Below are 20,923 nucleotides of genomic sequence, written 5' to 3' on the forward strand. Positions count from 1 at the left end.
GGAACAGCTGGGGTGGTGGGTGTTAGCTGTTACTCTTGTTGTTACGAGTGGCTCTGGCGAGTGGCTCTGGCCGGCCAGCTTTTATTTCCAGGAGCTTCCCCCCACTGCGATCCCCGCCCTCAAAAAAAAAAAAAAAAATGTTGAAAACAGTCTTTGAGTGAACTCACCAGTGTGGTGAGCCCACTCCCGGGGTTGGGCCGCCAGCGTAGAGATGGGTGGGGCTCAGTCCCGCTTCTGCTGTTGGTGGAGACCAGGGGGGCTGGAAGGAGCGTGCTCTCCTCCCACCCCAGACCCAGCCACGGGGAAGCCCTGTTTTACTATAAATGCTCTCCAAGTATACGGCCACCCCTCCCCTCTCTGCCCTGCGTAATCCTATCTCGCGCTGCCAGACCTTCATTGGGTTCGGGCGCAGGACGGGGCCTGAATGCCGATGCCCCAGGCCTCCAGAAGGTTCCTTGTCTGTGTGGAGTTGTTCTGATGGCCCCTGGTGGATACCTGCGGTGCTGGGACGTGGGTGAAGGAGGCACGAACTGCTTCCAGTAGGGTGGAAGGGTGAGACTGGGAACTTGTTCTGAGCCGTGGTCACCTGGTGGCCCGGATGCCAAACCTTGAACCGGGCACAGCTATGTGAACTCTCAGCAGGTCCCTTTTCCTCAAAACCAGAGGATGCTAGGCTCCGGACCGAGCCCTGCAGGAAGGAAGAGCCCACCTGTGGGGAGGCTGTGGCCGCATGTTTGCTAAAGGGTATCGGGAAGGGGAAGGACAGCTACTTTTCATTTTTTGCCTTGAACTCGCAAGACCCTGACACTTGGCCTATTTGCTACAGGAAGTAGGCAGGTGGGAAACCTTTTATAACCACCCGCCCCCGAGAGCTGTAGCTACACATAGACCACAGTAACTGTGGGGGTTCAGAGCCTGCCCGCCGCCTGCCTTCCTGGCTCAGGGGTGGGGGCAGCGGCCAGAGACCCACCGAGAAGGCTTGTAGCTGGTCTGGCTCGACCGCACTGCCTCATCCTGTTGGCGGAGGGCGTACCCACCTCCCCTCCCAGCTGTATGCCAACATTTCATCCACCGGGCCCTTCCTGCCCGTGTTGATCTGCGGCCACGGGGACCCTGCAATAGGAAGCCTTGAAAAATAAATGCAGGGAGGCTATTTGAGATTCTTCTGGCTGAGTGTTCATTGAGCACTTACTACGTGCCAGGCACTGCTGTGCTAATCATTTGAGGTAAGAGGTTTTGGACCAATGAGATTCCTAAGCATTGAGCCTGGTTTGTTTAGTTTCTTTCTTTTTTTCCCCCCCAAAATATTTTGGGGCACCTGGGTGGCTCAGTTGGGTAAGCGTTTGACTTTGGCTCAGGCCGTGATCTCACCGTCTGTGAGCTCGAGGCGCACATCGGGCTCTGTGCTGACAGCTGAGAGCCTGGAGCCTGCTTTGGATTCTGTGTCTCCCCCCTTCTCTCTCTACACCTCCCCCACTTGCACTCTTTCTCTCTCTCAAGAATAAAATAAAACATAAAAAAAATTTTGTAATGTTTTATTTTATTCTTGAGAGAGAGACAGAGTGTGAGCGAGCAAGGGTCAGAGTGAGAGAGGGACACAGAATCTGAAGGAGGCTCCAGGCTCTTAACTGTCGGCACAGATCCTGACACGAGGCTTGAACTCACAAGCCGTGAGATCATGACCTGAGCCGAAGTCGGATGCTCAACCAACTGAGTCACCCGGGCGCCCTGTTTAGTTTATTTCTGTTTCTTTTATGTTTTTAATATATCCTTCTATTCTGATTTGTCACATCAGCGTGTGACAGTTGAGTGACCATGTTGCTCTGTGCAGGTTTGGACTGAGATGCAGACTGATTGTTCTAGAGCTCCCCGCCCCATACAGCCCTGATTCCTGTTTCCTTCCCCTTCCCCACCATCAACCGAGGGAAAAAGGAACAGAAATGAGAAAGGGTCCTGGTTTGGGGTAGAACTCTTCCCACTTCCTTAGGTTCATAACTTATACAGCAATTACTCAGCAATCTTCCCAGATTCCTGACGTTATAAATGACGGACATTTAGCGGGTGAAGCCCAGGGTGGCTGCTAAAAACCCTGCAGTGCACGGAACAGATGTCAAATGTCAATGGCACGGGGGCTGAGAAAGTCTGACGTCCAGTGACCTTCACTGGAGTGTATACTCAAATGTGCAGATGCAGCGTTGAGGCCCATAGGTCTCAGCCAGGGGAATACTGGATACTGCCTCTCTACCCTGCAGTTTGGAAGCGGGGACCACTATTGACATTCAGTGGGTCTCACACACCCGGGACGGTCCTCTGCAGCAAAGAACTGTTGCGCCCAAATGCCCACAGTGGGAAACCCTGGCCCCGGTTCCTGAGGATCAGAGTGATTGATCGGCAGAGTGTAGCAATCCCTGGTGTAGAAGACAGGCTGTCTGTGTCTGTGGCGGGCGCCCCAGGATGTAGGGCCGCACGGGGGCCCCTCGGGTCCCCCAGGGGTGTGGCCTGTCTCCGATTCGCCAATCAGAGACATCCTCATTAGTGGTGGGGGTGCGAGCTCCGGGAATAGGGGTCTGTTTGCAAGCCTTCAGACAGCGTTGTTTTTATTTTAAGTGCACAAGGAGAATCGTTTGACATGCAGATGATCACAGATTTTTAAAGGCTGTTGTCATGGTTTGCAGTGTGCTGATGAGAGCTTTGCAGCCCGCCCTGGGCCCTCAGTCCTGGCGGCCTCAGGATTCGTTGCGAGCGGAGAAAAGCGATCGCGAGACGTGTGCGTCTATCAGTGGGCCTCGCTCGGCCTTCCTTCCTGGTCACCGTTAACCATGTGACACAAGTTTTTTTTTTTTTTTTTTTTAACGTTTTTATTTATTTTTGAGACAGGGAGAGACAGAACATGAACAGGGGAGGATCAGAGAGAGGGAGACACAGAATCCAAAACAGGCTCCAGGCTCTGAGCCGTCATCACAGAGCCCGACATGGGGCTCGAACTCACGGACTGTGAGATCATGACCTGAGCCGAAGTTGGCCGCCCAACCGATTGAGCCACCCAGGCGCCCCATAAGTTTTTGGTTTTGTTTTTTTTTGTTAACCACTCTTCATCCGGGGCTGACATAGGGCAGGGTGGCAGAAGCGGTTGATATTCATCTAAATGGGAGCTTTTCTGGAATGTTGGCGGTGGAGCAGAGAACTGGTCAAGCCTTCCTACGAGTGGCCCATGTGCAGGATCAGGGTCCCAACCAGTTACCTCCTGAGCAGTTCTTCGAGAAGGCAGTGCCTTACCCTAAAAAGTGAAGCCTTAATGGTGGGATTTCGGGCCGGGCAGCACAACTGGGGGGGTGGGGAGGGATCGTTCTGGTTGGGGAGCTGCAAAGTGAAAAGCGGAGGGGGGGGGTGAAGCGGGTCCCCTTATCCACATATCCCTTTGGCACATGTGGCCCTGGGGGCTCCCTGTCACCTCCCGCTCTGAGAGCCAGAGAACCTGTCTTGCTCTAGGTTTTAGTGCGGTGGGGGAGGGGGAGGTCCTTGTTTCGTTCTGCTTTAATTAGGGCTTCTATCCAGAGCAGGCAGACTGCGTTCTGACCCAAACACATAGACCACCTCTGATTGGAAATCGGAGCTCTGCAAAATGTAGGCAGCCTGGCCTTTTGGGGGGGGGGGGCAGTTGGAAGAAGTTTCTTCATGTTGTGTGCTGTGGACTTTGAGCAAGGCCTCCTGGCGGGAGGCCAGCTTGGCAGGACGGGTGGGGGGGGCGAGGAGAAAGCATGGAGGGTCTGTGGTTTCGGGGAGCGGTGGAGGGGGAGTTTGCGCTTCCCCCCGTGTGACATTTCAGCGACTTGATCGACCCTCCTGGGCTTCACGCGGTCTCTCTTCTTTTGCAGACAGAGATCGCGAAGAGATTGAACACGATTTTAGCACAGATCATGCCTTTTCTGTCACAAGAGGTAAGACCTCCTTTAACTGTGTCCTCCTTGTGTTTCCAGGGCAGTCCAGGGACCCCTGCCCCTGTCCGTTCATACTGTCTGTAGTTGGCAACCTGGGGCTTTATGGAAACTTCTCCAGCAAATGAGGGGGAGCATTTGCTCTTTCTTGTAGTGGAACGGGTTCTTTGCTGCTGCCTGAGACCAAAGAGGAGGGTCCTGGCCTGTGATGGGGCTAGCAGTGGGTGCCTCTCGGGCCCCCCTCCCCCCTGATCCAAACAGACATTCCCAGACACTGCTTCTCTGTGCCCCACCTCCCACTCCTGGAAACATCTAGAAGCAAGAAGCCTGGCCAGATAGTGCTAAGGGGCAGATCCTATAAAGGGAATGAGTTCCCAAGGGGGACCCCAGCCTCTAGGACAGAGTGTCCTCCCTAGAGGCATGACCAGTCTATTACCCGCCAAGCACACTTTGCAAGGGACCACCCCCTGAGGCCTGGACGGGGCTAGTGGGTGACACGAGGGCAGCGTCTCCAAGGAGACCCCTTGGTGCAGGGCAGACAGGAGAGCTGCCTGAGAGGGGCCTGTTTCCGTTCAGCAGAGCTCCCTCCAGCTGGGGCAGGCCCTGCCTTCTGTTCCCCCCCCCCCCCCCCCCCCCCCCCCCCCCCCCGCCGCTGAGGGGCTGGGACCACCTCCGCTCCCCCCCGGACTCCTAGGTCTCTGAATCAGAGTAGCCACTGGTAAACGATTGAATCTACGTGAAAACAGGATAGGGTGACGTCCTCAAAGCTTGCAGCCCAGTGAGGTAGACAGCTGCGTAGGAAGCAGGTACTACCCCAAGGTGGAAGGGAACGAACGTACCAAGAAAACCTTTTTTAAACTAGGCCCGATTTTATAGAGCGGCTTTAGGTTCACGGCGACCTGTACGTGTGGAAGGCACAGAGATGTCCCGTAGGTTGCCTGTTTTCAGCATCCCGCACCAGAGTGGGGTGTTGGATCACAGCCGGTGAGCCCGCACACCGCTCTCACGTTCCCTTTCTCTCTAGACACGTTTTTGTTCCTCCCTTTACTTGGAGAGGGATTGAGCGTATATAGAGTCACATACTTTTTTCTTTTTTTTTTTTTAATATTTTTTGTTCGGGATTCTCCAAGGTTCTTTTTTTTTTTTTAATTTTTTTTTTAAAGCTTTATTTCTTTTTGAGAGAGAGAGAAAGAGAGAGAGAGAGAGAGAGAGCGTGAGTGGGGGAGGAGCAGAGAAAGGGAGACCCAGAATCCGCAGCAGGCTCCAGGCTCCGAGCTGTCAGCACAGAGCCCGACGCGGGGCTCGAACTCGCGAACCGCGAGATCATGACCTGAGCTGAAGTCGGACGCCCAACCGACTGAGCCACCCAGGTGCCCCTCACATACTTGTTTCTGAGCTCCTTGAACACAAGTTGCAGACCCTGACAACCCCTCAGGGCCCTAGCTGCGTCGCCTACGAGTGGGAAGGTTCTCCTACACGACAGCCGTTACCCGCACTGAGAAAACTAATCATCGAGGAATATCATCTCCTGTCTAGCTCCTGTTCAAATGCGTGGAAGGGAGTTTTTCTGTATGTGTGGTAGAGGAAGGCGGTTGACCGATGGCCGTCTTTGGGCGCATCCCTATTTTAACTTGAAACAGTTCATGGGACGTTTGCACGAGTAATGCACGCTCGCTGGAAAGGGGTGAAAGAAGGCGAAAATGCCCTGCCCCGCCTGTTTAGTGGGCCTCTTCTGCTTTGTGAAGGGGGGGGGGGGGCGCGTCCCCGCCTGTCCCGAGCGGCCCTCCCTGTGCCCTTTGTGTCGGGGAGGCAGCCGCATCTCACGCACCCCCTGTTCCCCGCAGCACCAGCAGCAGGTGGCACAGGCCGTGGAGCGTGCCAAGCAGGTCACCATGACGGAGCTAAACGCCATCATCGGGGTACGTGGACTCCCCAATCTGCCTCTCACCGTGTGTATAGCCCTTTAATTCCTCTCATTTAACCGTAAACCAGAGATGGACCCTGACCTTAGCTGGCCTCAAAGAATGGCGGCCCCAGGGCTCCGGCTTCCCATGGGCTTGGCCCCGTTTGGGGGCTCTCTCCCCATCAGCTCCCCAGTGGCCCCCTACTCCCCACGTTGAGGGAGTGCCCACATGCCTCCACCTCTAAATTCATCAGCCCCCAGCCTCCCCAGGGGGTGGGGCTCCGAGGTCACCCTCACACCCAGTCTCCTCCTCAAGCCTCCCTGGGGGGGGGGCCTGTCCGCCCTGTGTCCCCTCCCTGGCAAAGGTCTGCCCTTCTTTGGCCACCTGGGATCAGAACTGTCTCTGCTGTACTGTTGATGTGAAACGTGCTGTGGAATTTGGGTTTGGGCTTTGTCGTGCCGGGCACTGAGCCGCCTGGCGGGGCGTTGGTCACGCACCCTTAGGAATTCTACTGGGAGGTGTTCTGGAAGTCCTGTCTCCCCAGGAGCAGGGAAAGCATCCAAGAATGCTTTGGGAGGTCTGCTTCTGGTGGGACCCCTCAGTGGAGGGAGGAAGCCAGATCCCTCCCCTTTTGCGTCCCCGACTCGCATCTTGGATTCATGAAGCATCTTTCTGCTGCTTTGAGTGAGACTGAGGACATTTAAGATAAGCAGCTGAGGAAAAACAGCTCTTTTCCCGTGACTTTGGGCAAGGCTCTTAGCCTCAGGCGTACCTGTCCACCTCTGGTCCCTAAAATGAAGGGGGTCGGGGAGATCAATGCTTCCCATCCAAGGACAGCTGGCTCATGGTCCCCAAGGGCAGCTTCTGAACAATGTAGATTTCAAGGCACTCTCCCTGCAGTTCTTTTCCGTAGGTCTGGGGGGTGGGACTGGGAATCTGTGTTTCTGAAGTTTTTTTTAGCTATTCTGAAAGGTAGTCAGGCTTGGGAAGCAGTGGCCCAAAGGGCTGAGGTCCCGTTGGCCCTGACGTTCTGGGACCCTGCTCCGTCCTCATTTCTCTTTTGTTCTTGCGCGAGGCCGTTATTTCAAGGTGGACCCGACCCGAAGGCCCCAGGGTGGTCCGCCTGGTGGAATAAACGAGAACTCCTGGGTTTTCAGCCTGGGGCAGAAACCCTGAGACATGCGTTCTAGCCATAGTTCTTCCCTGTGTGACCTCGGCAGGTCCTGCCTCTGCCCAGGCCTCAGTTTCTGCATCCGTTAAAGGAGGGAGTGGCCCAGCCCATCTCCCTGGGCCAGAAAGCGCTGGGAGGCTGGGGTCAGAGGGGCAGAAGCATGCTGGTAGCTCCCGACACTCCCGTCCCACCTCTGGGACCCGTGTCGGTTGTGTCCTGGGGTCAGTCCCGGGGCAGTCACGCAGTGCTGTTGCGGGAGGGCACCGGCGGAGACGTGACCGTGGTCTAAACCCTGGCAGTCCCAGGGAGGGGCAGAGCAGGGTCCGGAAGAGGGACTGTGGGGAAGTGGTCCGTGCCTTCAGCCGTGGAGCTGGGAGGCAGTGCTCCTGAGGGTGAAATCCTAGCACCATAAAGTGGCTGTCTTCTCTGAGATCAGCCGGCAGGGGGTTTTTCAGCCCTGACACCTGTGAAGTTTGGGGCCAGACACTTTGTTGGGGGGCCTGTCCTGGGCACTGTAGGCGTTGAGCAGTACGCCTGGCTTCAAACCCACTGGATGCCCATAGCAGCCCCCACACACAGTTGTGACCCCCAAAACTGTCTCCAGACATTGTCGGATGTCCCTGGGGGCGGTGGGATGGCTTCCGGTGGGGAGCCACCGGGGTAACCAACGGCCTTGGTTTACAGAGAGGGGAAGTGATTCATGGATGGTCACATAGTGTCCGGGAGTGTCACCCCTCCCCCCGCTCAGCCCATCTGGAGCCTGGGGCCTCTGTCTCAGTGACCCGTTCACGGCTCGGTGGCCGATAGTGGTAGAAGGGGGACGCGGGGGCGGGAAGTGCACCGTGAGCTCTGCCCTCTGAAATTTCTCCTCTTCCAGCCCCTCGCGTCCTGTCCCCTCTCCAGGCCGAGCCTTCCCGGCCCGCACCGGGGCCACAGTGGGTCCCCTCCCCCGCTTCCGCCTCCCTCCTTGGCATCGAAAATCCTCTTATGAAAATAACTTTTTTTTTTTTTTTTTTTCTAAATTCTAAGAAAAGAGCGAAATTGGGGAAGAAACGCTGCTTGGATTAGCTCCACTTCCTTTAAGTAGTATTTAGGAAGCTACAAGTTAGGTCAAGGCAGCTCGAGGCAGATATTGGAATTCAATTAAAGCCAACGAGTGGGGCCTGTGACCCCCATTTTCAAGGTAATTGCTTCTCCGGCTCTCAGTGAATGCAGCCGTCGCCCTGTCATTAAGCAGGCGGCCGTCTAATCGCTGCGCCTGACAGAGCGTCACAAGGCAGGAATTACGGACGGCTGAGGACGGCCGCGGCATGCTCGCACTGGGGAGCCGGGCTTGACTGCACTCCGGCGAAGGGGCGGCTCGTCTCGCCGGGGAGGAGAGGGCAGAGCGGGCTGGTAGCTGAGCACACTGGGGAAGGCGAGGTAGAGGGGGAGGGCGGGGGCGCAGGGGCCGCCCAGGGGTCCTGGGCCCAGCAGTGAAGGGCAACTGGTGGCTCTACCCCCGTGGGGCCGTCTGATTTGCCCATCTGGAGGGAGAAGTAGCCCGGCCCCCTGGTCTGGGAATTAGGGGGGCTTTGGGCAAGGTTCCTCCGGGCCTCAGTTTCTCCATTTGTGAAAAGACGGAGGCGGGCTAGGTAAGTGTGCTGTGAGGTGCCTGCTTCAGTGCGGTGTGAGAGGCTCTCTTGGGCATGGAGTTGAAGGATTCTGAGTCCGTGTCTTGGCTTGACAGTTCAATGTGTCTGGCGTGGGTGGGTGTCCGTCGTGGCAGATTTATTGCACGGAGTAGAGTATTTCTAGGTCTCCTGGCGAGAGAGACTCGGATCCAACATCGGGCTGCTGTAAAGGGAGAAGGGGACAGAGGGGCGGAGGAGGGAGCCCAGGCTTGCTGGCTCAGCACACCCCCCTCTCCAGGGAACTCAGATATCCTCGAGGGAAGACGGGCCGGAAGATGTCTCTGTGCCAGCCGGGGCCTGGCAGGACCCAGTTATCATAGACCCCATTCTGTTACAGGCCCGTTTTTTCTTGGATCCAAATTGCTGAAAGGGTCAAGATTCCTAAGCACGGGCCTTCCTGCAGAAGGCATCCCTAGGCAGATTAAAGACCCTGTGAGCTGACCTAGCAACCGTTCCCAGACTCCTTTTTTTGTTGGTGGTTCTGTTTTGTTTTTACGTTCTGCGCTGGCCCATGGTAATGGAACCTGACGAGCGGAGGGGGTTCATCTGCACGCTGACAGCGTGGTCTACATTCCTTTGGAAATGTATTCGTGGGAGGCATGTGATAAAGCGTTGACTTTTTTTATTGTTTTCAGCGGGGCGGGGCGGGGTGGGGGCTGGGGGGGGTGGGTGGGCGGTGGGGAGGACGAAGAGGGAGATTGTAGCCTGTCACAAACGACATGGCATTTGGAAGCCATACCTGAGGTTTTTTTGCATTCACTCCAGGATGTAGATGTGCAGGATTCAGTCGACTGAGTTTTCCACGAGGAAGAAGGTGCAGAGATCGTGCTTTAGAATACATCAGCTTCTTTCGGCCCGGCGGCGCGGTGGGGAGAGGGCACGCTGGCTCGGAGTCCTGGCTCTGCTTGCCTCCCCATCTCTGAAATAGGATAACAAGGGTTGTCGGGGGCTCTGAAAGCTATCACGGAGCACGGAAGCTCAATTCGGCGTGGAGCCCTGGGGCCCACCGGCCGTGTGCGATTAGAAGGAAGGGGGAAGGCCCAGGGCTGCTCTCCCAGCAATGCTGGGAGGGTGCCAAGTGTTCATTGAATGCAGTTCGGCCTCTGTGCTTCCTCTGGTGGGCGTCCTCCGTGGGCCTTGGCTCAGCAGGTGCTTAGACAACTTCACTAAGTTCAACCCAAACCGTGAACCTGAGAAGCGAAGCATTAAATCAGCCAGCAGAGGCATTAAAGCGTGATGTGCATAATCCAATTACATATCCTCTACAAGGACGAGCTTCCCTGTCAGCCTGTCCTGTAAGTGGCCATACCTTCTGAGCCCAGGGCGCGGGCACGTGACACACGTGTGGAACAAGGGATTCGCTTACAGCCCACGGGACGCGTTCTGTGACGGGCTCGTGTTCTGGCGTGAACGAGCACCCCTGAGTGGGCTTAGTTCCAGACGCTGAGTCCCTCTTCGGGGCTGGGGGTGGAGGGGGGATTGCTAACTTCCTTTCACATCCCAGATGGAGAAGTCTCGGCATGGGAAGGAATGGTAGAGACTGGAGACAGGCTGCAGCAAAGCGGTGAGCGCGGTCCCTTCTTGGACAGTGGACTTGATTCCCTTCTCTCCCCAGCCGCCACCCTTGCACTCACGGGGCGCTGTATTTCAGCACATCGTCCTCTGAAGTCAGGGACATGCCACAGGGGACAGAAGTGTTGCCTGCCGTCCCGCCTGCAGAGGGTCTGGGGCTGCGACACGGGACGGCGAGGCAGGTGGCTCACCGCCAGCCAGCTTCCCCTGCCATGCTGGGGAGAGAATTCCGTTTCGCTCTCTGTTGCAACCGAGACTGCCATTAGCAGAGGCTACGCCCAGCAAGCGCTGACATCTGCCCTCGCCCCGCGAGAGAAGCCTTGGAGGTCGGCTCCTGAAGTCCCTGCTTCCCGGAACCTTCTGGACCACTCCTGACCGTGCCTTCAAACCATGCAGAGGAGACCTGGCGCGACTTTCTGGCTGTGCAGGGAGTGCTTTTGTACTCGAAGATGAGAAGTATTATGGAAATCTCCTTTCCTCTGTTGCAGAGAAGACACTGACGCCTGACGTGCTATGGCAGATCGCCAGGCAGCCACCATAGCCTTTGTTTCTGATGCTGGCTCACTGGTTTACGCTTCCAGGAAGCAGGGCACCTCACTGGTGCTCCTTGTCCCCACAAACTGTTCCAGCTGTCTCTCAGCGGGCCTTGGAGAGGAGGCGCGGATCTGGGAGGTGGTCACGTTCGGACAGAGCCACTCGGTTGACTTCCTCTGCATGTCTACCCAACATTATCACTTATTTACCCAGCAGCTGTGCACTGAGCCAACCTGCCGGGCACCTTCAGCGGTGCGGGGACGGATAACACCAGGTCCCTGTCTTCCTGGAGCTCCCAAGCTGCCAGGCATCACATAAAGACGAACGAAATGGTTGTATTTGTGATCCATTCATAGTTCTTGCTAACGTTTCTCGAGGACCTACTTTGCCTTGACACGTAGCGTAATGCATGGGGTCCTTGCACGATGAGACCACGAACAGAGGCCCAGAGAGGTCCACTGACTCAACCAAGGTCTCATGGCTGATAAGGTGGACGTCCAGCTTCTACCCTTCAGGACGTCCACGCTGGCCCCGGTGTCTGAGCTGTTAGAACTCAGAAGGGAGACATGCGTCCTGACCAGGAGGCTGGGGGAAACTTCCAGAGGAGGTGGTATTTGAACCGGCCGGGCAGCCTAGAAGGTTCGGTAAGAGGGCCGAGCTTACCTGGTAAGGTACGAATCAGGGTGTTTGGAGCTCTTCAACGACCTCTTCTCCCGAGCACAGATCCTTCGTAAGCTCTTATTCCAGAAACCGAATTGCTCATGGCAGGAGCCAGCCTTGTACCCACGCAGCTCCTTCTCTGAAGCCATTTTCTCTCCTCTCCGCTCCCTCCGGCGATCTTACTGGCCAGGCACTGTAAAAAGTGGATTAAATACCTCACGCCTTGCTTTCTGGGATTTTACTAAATAGTTAACGCTGGCAGAATTAAAGGGCCTGCCAGCAACTGGTCTAAAACCACAGGGCTGCTGGCGCAGACTCCTCTTAAAACTGGGCGTGTAGATACAGTTGGATCGTTGGCCCACACCGGGGAACGGTGGGTAGCCATTGGAAGGGATGTGTTGACTTGTGCCTAACAGTCTTAAATTAAAAATCCAGTTGTCTAGTAGTGAGGTTCGCGAGAGCCTATTTGTTTAGGAATAGAGTCACAATTTGTAGATCTCCATAAAGGAAAGTCTGAAGCGACTCGGAGTGGAATCTTCTAGAGAGTGGGATTGAAGGGTAATCTTTTAAGAAAAACTTGTAAATCCGTACTCATTTTTAATATTTTCTGACCGTGTATCATTTTTTTTCCTCGCAATAAGGCCTAACGATGATAATTTCTTTAAAAATGAAAGACAGGGGAGATCAGCTGTGAGCTCCCATGTTTTAAAAGAGCCCGAGCCACCGGGCTGGGCCGGGTTGGGTCTCCGCATGGGGACCCCTGGGCTTTTGTATCTGCTCTGGCATCTCGGGGCACCTGGGGCTAGGCTGCACTGGGGACCACTGCCCACCAGCAGCTTCCATAAGCCACCTACCAGTAGATGATCCAGCTGATGTGACCACCAGTGGATCCCAGCCTTTCGCGCAGAGCTGAGAAACAAACCCCCGGGGGCCGCCAGCGTGGCGGTGGCTCTGGTTGCCATTGACTTTGGGGTGAGCCCAGTTTGCCATCTGTAGCTTCGTTGGGGAAGAGCAGGGCCCCTAAGCCCCGGTTGCTCACGTTTACTGCCTCTTGAGGCCTCCAGCCAGAACCATAGACCTTCCCCCTGTGTTCTGTTGACTGCCAGCTGTGGCCCGAAAGCCAAGTTCATACTGATAGGCGAGCTGGTCAGATTTTTGCTCTCTTTGTCACCCCCGCTGGCCCTTCTTGCCTTGAGGGTCTCCCTAGGAACACTCTTTGGATAAGACCGGCGGTTGACAGAGCGGAGTCCAGATGGCACTCTATTGGCTGGAGTTGGCAAGCCACTGGCTGCCCAGTCCAGCCCGCCAAGTATCAGTTTGCCTTCTGTAAAATGGGCCTGACCCTTCCTATGCCACCTGGTCGGAAGGGTCAGAGATCAGATTTGGAAAGTGCCAGGCGTTCAGTAAACGTTGGTTCCCTTCTCTTGTGCTTAGTTGAGAAGAGGTGTGCATAGGTGGGTATCCGCATATCCAAGGCCCCAGCCACTCTCCCGAAATATTTGGCCGTGGTGTAGCCCGCCCCACAGTTCCTGTGGTTCTCGGCGCAAAGTTTGGAATGATAAGATAAAGGGCATTTTGTAGTGGCTGCTGGGGAGGGAACTAGGCTACCCACACCGGTCCCTTGGGCGTAGGATGCAGACTGGAAAGAGAACGCCCTGAGGCTAGTCCGGGCAGGGGACGTCTGGGGTTTCAGGGAGCAGAACCCTTGGCTGGGCATTGTTATCACTGCTGTTGACGATGAGCAGGTGTAGATTTGAGAACAGCGGGGAGCCCCTTGTAAGCCCCCTGGCAAATGATAGCTGGGATTTGAAACCTGGTCTGTCACGTCCCAAAGCCCCAAGTCCTTGTTAACTGTTCTCCACCCTGACGTCCCCGTGCCATTAGCTCTCATTCCACTGGCCCCAAGCTCCCTCCTCTTGATCTCGGGGATTTTCTGCTGTGGCCTGCCCTGGCTCAGTAAGCCAGCCTCGAGTTCCTCAGAAACGAGGGAGGCTTCCCAGGATACGGGCTCGGGGTGGGAGCCACCGGCTGCTCATGTTGAAGGCGCGCAGGCGTGAGCAAACATGACCGCCAGCTTGAAAATGGATCCTTCTCAACAGAGAGGGAGCCCCGAGGGCTGCTTGGTCTTTAAATGCACGCTTTTTATTGATCCCGGGCTCGCAAATGGACTGTGGGAAATTCTGTCCTGAAACTGGGGGATTGAGGGGGGGGGATGGGCGGGGAGTTTGAAGACCCCAATCTTGGTGCCTCGGTTGCGGGTCCATTAACAGACTGCCTTCATCCGGACAGCGTGTGTGGACCGAGCTGGGGGTAAAGGTTTTGGAGGGCACTCCCCCGCCGTCCACGCTCCCCCGCGCTCACCACCCGCTTCATTACAGCAACAGCAGCTCCAGGCCCAGCACCTCTCCCACGCCACGCACGGCCCCCCGGTCCAGCTGCCACCCCACCCGTCAGGCCTCCAGCCTCCAGGGATCCCCCCGGTGACAGGGAGCAGCTCCGGGCTGCTGGCGCTCGGGGCCCTGGGTGGCCAGGCCCACCTGACGGTGAAGGACGAGAAGAATCACCATGAGCTGGACCACAGAGGTGCGGCCCAGAGCTGGGGCAGGGGGCGGGGCTGGGCTGGGGGCTGGGGGAGGAGGGGTTCCCGCGGGCCCTACTGTGCGTGGACACGGCAAACGTCGTCACCCTGGGGTCAGGAGTTAGCAAAAGCTTTGGTGCCATCTGTTGAATTCCTGGTCTGTGGCAACCAGAGCCCCGCCCCGCATGACCTCCCCCTCCCCCCCAATGCCTGACGTGGCCCCGGCGCCCTCTGCCCTGGGAGGCCTGTCGTGCAGGCACCCTCCCGTTATCCTAGCTACAAGCTGCCCATCCTTCAAGGGTCAGCCCCAGTCCCGTTCCTTCAAAAGTGTGCCTTCCAGTCTGGGCTGGGGGCCTTTTGCCAGTTCCCAGGAGAGTTGGAGAGCTGGGGTCCCAAGAAGGAGCCCTTTGGTCGCTGTCCTCTTGTATCCTCCCCCTGGAGAATGTTAGGTCCTCACCGAGATCGGTAGTCCTTCGAGAACAGGGGCCGGGTTCCCCGGCTTTTAACTTAGCGTGTATGTCTCACTAGCGCACGTGCCTTGGGCAAGGTGCACAGTGGCACCCTAGTAGACTGTCTTTAAGCGGAGGTAGCTGTCACACTACTGAGGGAGATGACCGGAAGGACTTGGAACGAGAACCCGCCCCCCCCTTCACCGGCCCTTACCGTGAGGACCCCGGCAGCTGCATCCAGCCCGGACTTCATTCAGGAGAGCTTAGTTTGTCGGGAAAGGAAAAGTGGCTCCCTGGCAGACCCTTTTCAAAAACTGCCGCCTCGTGCGCTCTGCCCTTGGATTTTTTTTCCCGGTTTTATTGAGATGCAATTGACGTACAAAATCGTGTAAGTCGATGGTATACACATGGTCTGATTTGCTCTTAGCTGTTTACCAGGGTGTATGGCCAGTGCCTTCCCAGCCCTCCCCGGGCGCCACCCCGTCCAGCCCGGGCCAAGGCGCCAGGGTGGTAACAGATTGTGGGAAGCGGACGGAGGCACGGTTGTGTGTCCCTGCAGAAGGATGCCCCACCTGGGAGAGGAGGCGGGTCTCCTCACAGCAGAGAAGAGAATCGGGGAGCTAGTGTCTGGCTGTGCAAAGACACAGAGAGAACGGTGTTAGTTGAAACACAACAAAAACCGCTCCCACAGTTCCTTTATTTACTTGCGTGTTTATTTTAAACAATGATGGTCTCAACGCCCAGATCCGCTAGTTCGCCTGCATAGCAGGATCCTCTTCCAAACCTTGTGACTTTAAAAACTGCTGAGCAGGAATCTCGGTGCCCTCCTTGGCACATCAGGGAGAGCAGGGCCACAGCCCCCGCCCCACCCGGGACCGGTGGCAGTGGGGAGCATTGGAATCGGGGCGGTTAATTTTCAAAGCGAGAGATGTCACCTCATGGCCCTGCCTTGGCTGACCCACGGTGACTCAGAGAGCCAGGCCTGCGGCCCATTTTAAAACCTGTGAACTAGCAAAGCTTAAAAACCAGCTGCAGGAGACTGACCCTTCTCCCTTTTTTTTGTCTTTTTGTCTTGGGGGGCCTGACCCTCCTCCCGTCTGGCTCTTCCGTCCCTGAAGAAAGAGAATCCAGCGCGGTAAGTGTCAGCACGCTGGCATCTGGGCTGGGGGAGGGGAGGGGTAATGCGGGAGGAGGAGGGGACCACGTGGGATCCTGGTGGGGGTTGTTGTTACGAAACAGGAGTTGCACCTGTTGAGAGTGACCTTCGGTTGTGGAAGCTGTCATCTCTCCAGCCTTCCTGTCCATCATTTGGCAGATGAATAGTTTTCAGTGAGCTCTAACTCTCTTTTTTATGAGAGGTGATTAACCAGAGAGGTCAGCTGGCCAGCCCGTGGAGTTACTGGGCCCCCCACAGGCAACCCCTGGGCGGGGGGGGGGGGGGGTCCTGCGTCCTGGGCTGGGCTGCTTCCCTCCTCCCAGGTTGGCTGCCCCCCCCCCCCCCCCCCCCCCGCCACCTGATCCTGTATTCTCCTTGCTTCCTCCAAACGCCTGAGGTTTCTCCTTGTTCTGGGCTTTAACTCGGTTTAAGAAAGTGCTAGCGAGCAGGCATCAGGGCCAGGCTGTCTGCGTGTCTGCCAGCTCTGAGATTTGCTGTAAATCTTTCTGATCACACTGAGGCTCAGAGGTTCTGTTTCAAGTGAATAAGCCTTCTGAATAAGCGCAGTGGAGTCTGGATAAAAAAAATCCTGCAGCGATTAGCAAAGCTATTTTATTCCTCATCGCTGTCCTTGTATCTGGGGCCATCTAATCTGTTAGGATGGCTTTGGTTATTACCTCGTGTTAAGTAGGACTTGGAAGGTCAGGCAGTTAACTAACCATCTAGACGGCAGCTTCCTCGGGCAGCCCCTCCATTCCGACCCCCTTCCCTCCTGGCCCTCCTGACTTTATAAACCATCCAATTAGCCAGAGTGCTCTCGGCCCCCCGCGACTGGCCCGTGTGCTCTGGGTCCACATTTGGGCCCAGTGACGGCTGGCTACCTCAGAAAGGAACAACTAAAGCTGAAAATCCGTCTCGATTGCTTTAGCGTTGATCCTCCAAAAGGTGGCCATTTTTGCAGAGGTGGTCTGTCTAGATAGGACTGGACCCCTCAGGGCTCGGGGCTGGTCCTGGCTTCACGCAACACCGGGGAGCTCTCTTGGCCTCTCCGGGCGCCAGTTTCTATACCTGTGACACGAGCATATTCCCGCCCAGCCAGCCTCTCAGCCTGGTTAGGAAGCCCCCTCGGCACAGAACGTGGCATCGAGGAGATGACCCGGTGAACAAGGCACCTGCCGCGGCGTGAACCGAGGGTTTGAAGCCCGACGCCCTCTGTCCTCCTCCCCATTGCTGTTTGCGTTTGGCTTTGTGCCCCTGTCTGTGAAAGCTTTCTGCCCAAAGAAGCTCCCCGGGGGGACCCCCAAGAGCTGAGCTCTTCACCCTGCAGCACCCACACGCATGCACGGCAGACTCCGAGCAGAGGGGGCACGCTCCGGCCCCGGGAGAGTCCGGTGGGAACAAATCGAGACGCCATCCGGCCCGGGGCCCGGGCGCCCGGCTCAGGGCGGGCGAGGCCGTAGGGCCGTGTGCCTGTGGCCGCGGCGTCGGAGGAAGTGTGCGGCCCCTCGCGGACCAGGTTGTCAACAGATGAGGCCCCCGCAGGAAGGACAGGGCCGCGGCCGGGTGGGAGGGGGCTGGCTGGACGGGCTGGAAGCCGTCCCAGAGGGCTTAGTCTGGAGTCCAATTAGAGGTAGCTTCATTCATATTTCCTTGCCTCGCCGAAGCAATAAAAAATACTTAGTTTTTTGGCCGCCTGCCAGCCAGAGGCGGGCTGGATCGATGCCGCTAAATGCCTGACATGACTCTCTCCGGTAGCAGCGAGGGTTTTCAGCCTGACTGCATGAGAAGAAAGAGCTCGCTGTTCTCCGAGCCACGTACTGGGTCGCAAGGAGAAACACGAGCCGCCGCACGCCCCCCTCGGCTCCGCTCCCCGCCCGCCCCGAGAGAGGAGAGGGGCTGGAAGCGATTCTGCTTAGCACGGGGTGGCCGCCGTCGGAGGAAATGAAATGAAATGGCGGTGATTTTCCTGCCGGCGCTCGCAGCGGCTAATTGAATTGCGGCCGTGTGCGCCTCGCCGCCGCTCCTGCACGGCTGTGGGGAAGGCTGAGCCTCAGTCCCATTATAACCTCCATTTTTTCTTCCAAGGCTTGATAACTCTGCCATTTTAATTTGCTTCAGGCAGAAACTTGGCAGGGAAGGGCTGCCCAGAAACCGGCTTAGGAAAAGGAAATTAAGTTCTGTGGCTGGTCCCCACGCCGTGCCCCGCGCCCCCCGCCCCCCCCTGCCACCACCCCCCCCCAACCCAAACGCCGGCACTGGCCTCCAGAAAAGTGGGGAGATGTGAGGTAGACGCTCACCCCGGCCTCCGCCTTGGGATACCCTTCCCTGCCGAGCGGGGGGTCCCTCCGTGGCCCTGTGTGGCCTGCGCGTCTGTGATGCGTGGGGCCGTGGATGGGCCGGCCTGTAGCTGGACTGAGTCTTGCTCCTTCCTCCAAGCCCCAGGCCTGATCCAGGGTGGGTGCTCAGAAAAGCGTGGGTGAGTGGTTAGTGAAGGAGGGTCTCTTGGAAAGGAGTGAACTCGGCAGCCCCTCGAGGGACATTGAATCTGTCCCGGCCCCCCGGAGGGCAAGGGCACAGGTTTGCTGGCCGGTACCCCTGCTGGTTAGCTCCTCCCTCCCTGCTTCCCAGCCTGGTGCTGACAGCCACAGAACCGGTTCCGCTCGCTAGTGGCCACAGGCAGCATCCCGAGCCCGCCCTGCGGGACGCCCTCCCGCCCCTGGGACAGCTCCGTTCCCAGGCCTGTCTGCCTGTGCTGTTCCCGCTTTGTCGATCGGCCCTCTTCCCAGGCCTGGAATTTCAAGCTATAGCTGTGCTTTCTCACCTTGGAGTTTGAAGGGAGAACTGATCAGGCCCTTCCAAGCTTGAGAAACCTCGGTTTCCTTTATGTTGCCTCCAGTGGGGGACCTCGGGCACGTTTCCCAACCCCTTGGGGCCCCTGCATTCCCGCCGTTACAGAAAGGATGATTCCACCTGCCCTCCTACCTTTTCCCACCTTTCAGAGGGAAAGGCTTCCCAATGTTGTGATTTTTGTTTCTTTAAAACACTGCTCTTTCTCAGAAGTTGCTGGAGGCCCCGCAGTGGAGGAGTAGGGTGTTCACACAAAATGCCAGGTTGCCCACGTACCCTTAGAAGGCCTGTCGGCAGCCCAACGTTCTCCTTCCGGGTCAGTCCCCCCCTTTCCAGTGGGGTTCAGCTGATGACGTATTGCACACAGCCCCTGCGTGTCGGCTGAGACCCGTCTTTCAAGACTCAGTGCAGACGTGGCTTATCCCTTCTTTGAGCAAATGTACGTGGCCGGCCCAGGATGGGTGTGGACGGAGAGAGGTGTGATCCGGCCCTCATGGAACGCAGTCTCGAAGGCCGGAACGCAGACAGCTCCGTGCGAGCCTGTTTCCTTACTAGCAGCGTCACGGCTCCAAAAGGGAATTGTGCTCCCTGGCCCTCTCCCGGGGGGGAACCCCGTCTGGAGAGCTGGGAAGGCTTCCCTGGCAAGGCCCCGATGGAACAGAGCTGACCTCGAGGGCCTGGCCATTGGTGCAGGACATTGCCCTCTTGAGCCACCTGCACTTAGCTAATGTCTTGGTGTGTGCGAAACGTTCACACTGAATCTCCTCGTTCCCAGAATAACTCGGTGTCGCCCTCGGAAAGCCTCCGGGCCAGTGAGAAGCACCGGGGCTCCGCAGACTACAGCATGGAATCCAAGAAGCGGAAAGCAGAGGAGAAGGATAGTCTGAGCCGATACGTACGTCTAAGGGCCTAGTGGGCACCACTGGGTCTGTGCTGGGAGCTGGGGTTGTGGGAGAACGCACAGGCCTGACTTGTGGGTGACTCAGAGGCACAGGTGGGGACAAGCTGGGTTGTCTGGTGTGTGTGTGTGGGGGGGGGTGGAGACCATACACACACACACACACACACACACACACACACACACGCTGTGCACATGGGCCACCACAGCCAGGAGGGAATGGATGAAGAGAGCAGGGGGCGCCTCCCACAGCTGGGCCAGTGACCCCATGCTGCCATCACGGTCTTCCCAGAATCCTCAGTCTGCTCCGGGGGGCCTTGCCTGGCACCCCCACACTTTGACCGAGCGGCATGGTCATGGTATCTGCTCCGGGCCAAGCTGTGCGGGATGAGAGCTGGGACCGACCGAAGGGGGCCGTGCGGTGCTGGGCTCCACTTGGTCACCTTGCTGCTTGTGGCTTTGGATATGTCGCCCACATTTCCGGGCAGAGGCTGATCACCACCCCACCCCCCCCACACACACACACACACACAACAGCAGAAATGATACAATGAGCCTAGCATACTTCCTTGTCCGCAATGGTGGGTATAAAGCCGGCTGCAAGGAGCTGTGTAGCTCCAGAGAGACAAGTTGGAGGGGGGGCTCAGAAATACCGTAACAGGTATCGGCAGGTATCGGTCAGGCTGCCAGTGACCCGGAGCAGGGCTGGGGGGCTGGGCTGGGAGACGAGAGCCTGGGCTCTGGGGTTTGGCCCAGGTTCAGATCCCGGATGCTGGAAACCGGCGGTGGTTCACGCCCCAACTGGGGTGTGGCGGGGGTGGCCTCCTTACTGGCTTGTCTCTTGCTTGCAGGACAGTGACGGGGACAAGAGTGATGATCTGGTGGTGGATGTTTCCAATGAGGTGAGCACAGGCCCAGGTGGCAGCGTGCTCGGCTTGGGGTGGTTTGAGGTTGCCCTTTTCCTGCCTAGGAGCTGCTGTGTCTCAGCTGCTGCACAGACATTACTGACATGCCCCGAGCAGGGCACCGAGGCCTCCGGGGCTGGGGCACCAGGCTGGTCAGGAGGAGGAGGACAGGGCTTTGCTGCCGGGTGGCTGGGGTTCCTTAGGATGGGAACCTCGGTTGGACAGTGCAGGTGCGCCCCAAGGATCCCAGGGGAGGGCCAGGTCCTCGAGGTCAGATCTGTGATCCCCACCACCCCTGGGATCTCGAGAGTAGGGGGTCGTGAGTCCCTCGGGATCAGTTTTGGCAGGGGACGAGGACTGGAGCGATCTACCCGAGGCCAGGAGACCCCACCGCCCAAATATGAGTCCTGAACTTGTGTTTGATCTTGGGCCGGTCACCACCCCCCACCCCCGCGCAGGCCCCTGTCTCCCCATCTGTGAGATGAAGGGGTGAGACCAGATCGTTAAGAACGAGTCGCCCCCACTTTGAGGCCCCCAGTCTCTTCCAGCCAAGCTCCTCTCCCCAACAACTGGCACACTCCCTTCCCATTCCCAGAGCAGGGAGGACTCCCGGCTGCTTGTTGATTTCCACGCATCTCTGT

General features: G+C 57.4%; 1 protein-coding gene across 11 annotated transcripts in view; it reads left to right on the plus strand.

Annotated features, from left to right (window-relative positions):
• The window catches only part of TLE3 (TLE family member 3, transcriptional corepressor), a 48,586-nt gene that overhangs the window by 17,774 nt on the left and 9,889 nt on the right, over window positions 1–20,923 (plus strand). For 6 of the 11 annotated variants that reach the window (XM_047074851.1, XM_047074853.1, XM_047074854.1 and 3 more), the window contains exons 5-10: window positions 3,876–3,938; window positions 5,780–5,884; window positions 13,828–14,032; window positions 15,595–15,611; window positions 19,255–19,374; window positions 20,229–20,279. In XM_047074851.1, the coding sequence (XP_046930807.1) occupies window positions 3,876–3,938; window positions 5,780–5,884; window positions 13,828–14,032; window positions 15,595–15,611; window positions 19,255–19,374; window positions 20,229–20,279 (561 nt within the window). The remainder of the gene's footprint in view (window positions 1–3,875; window positions 3,939–5,779; window positions 5,885–13,827; window positions 14,033–15,594; window positions 15,612–19,254; window positions 19,375–20,228; window positions 20,280–20,923) is intronic. The other 5 variants (XM_047074855.1, XM_047074858.1, XM_047074860.1 and 2 more) reach the window with 1 other exon arrangement.

This window comes from Lynx rufus, unplaced genomic scaffold (assembly GCF_022079265.1).
Source record: "Lynx rufus isolate CCGP_SWC_20201006 ecotype Redwood Valley unplaced genomic scaffold, mLynRuf1.p SCAF_13, whole genome shotgun sequence".
Lineage (NCBI taxonomy): Eukaryota > Metazoa > Chordata > Mammalia > Carnivora > Felidae > Lynx > Lynx rufus.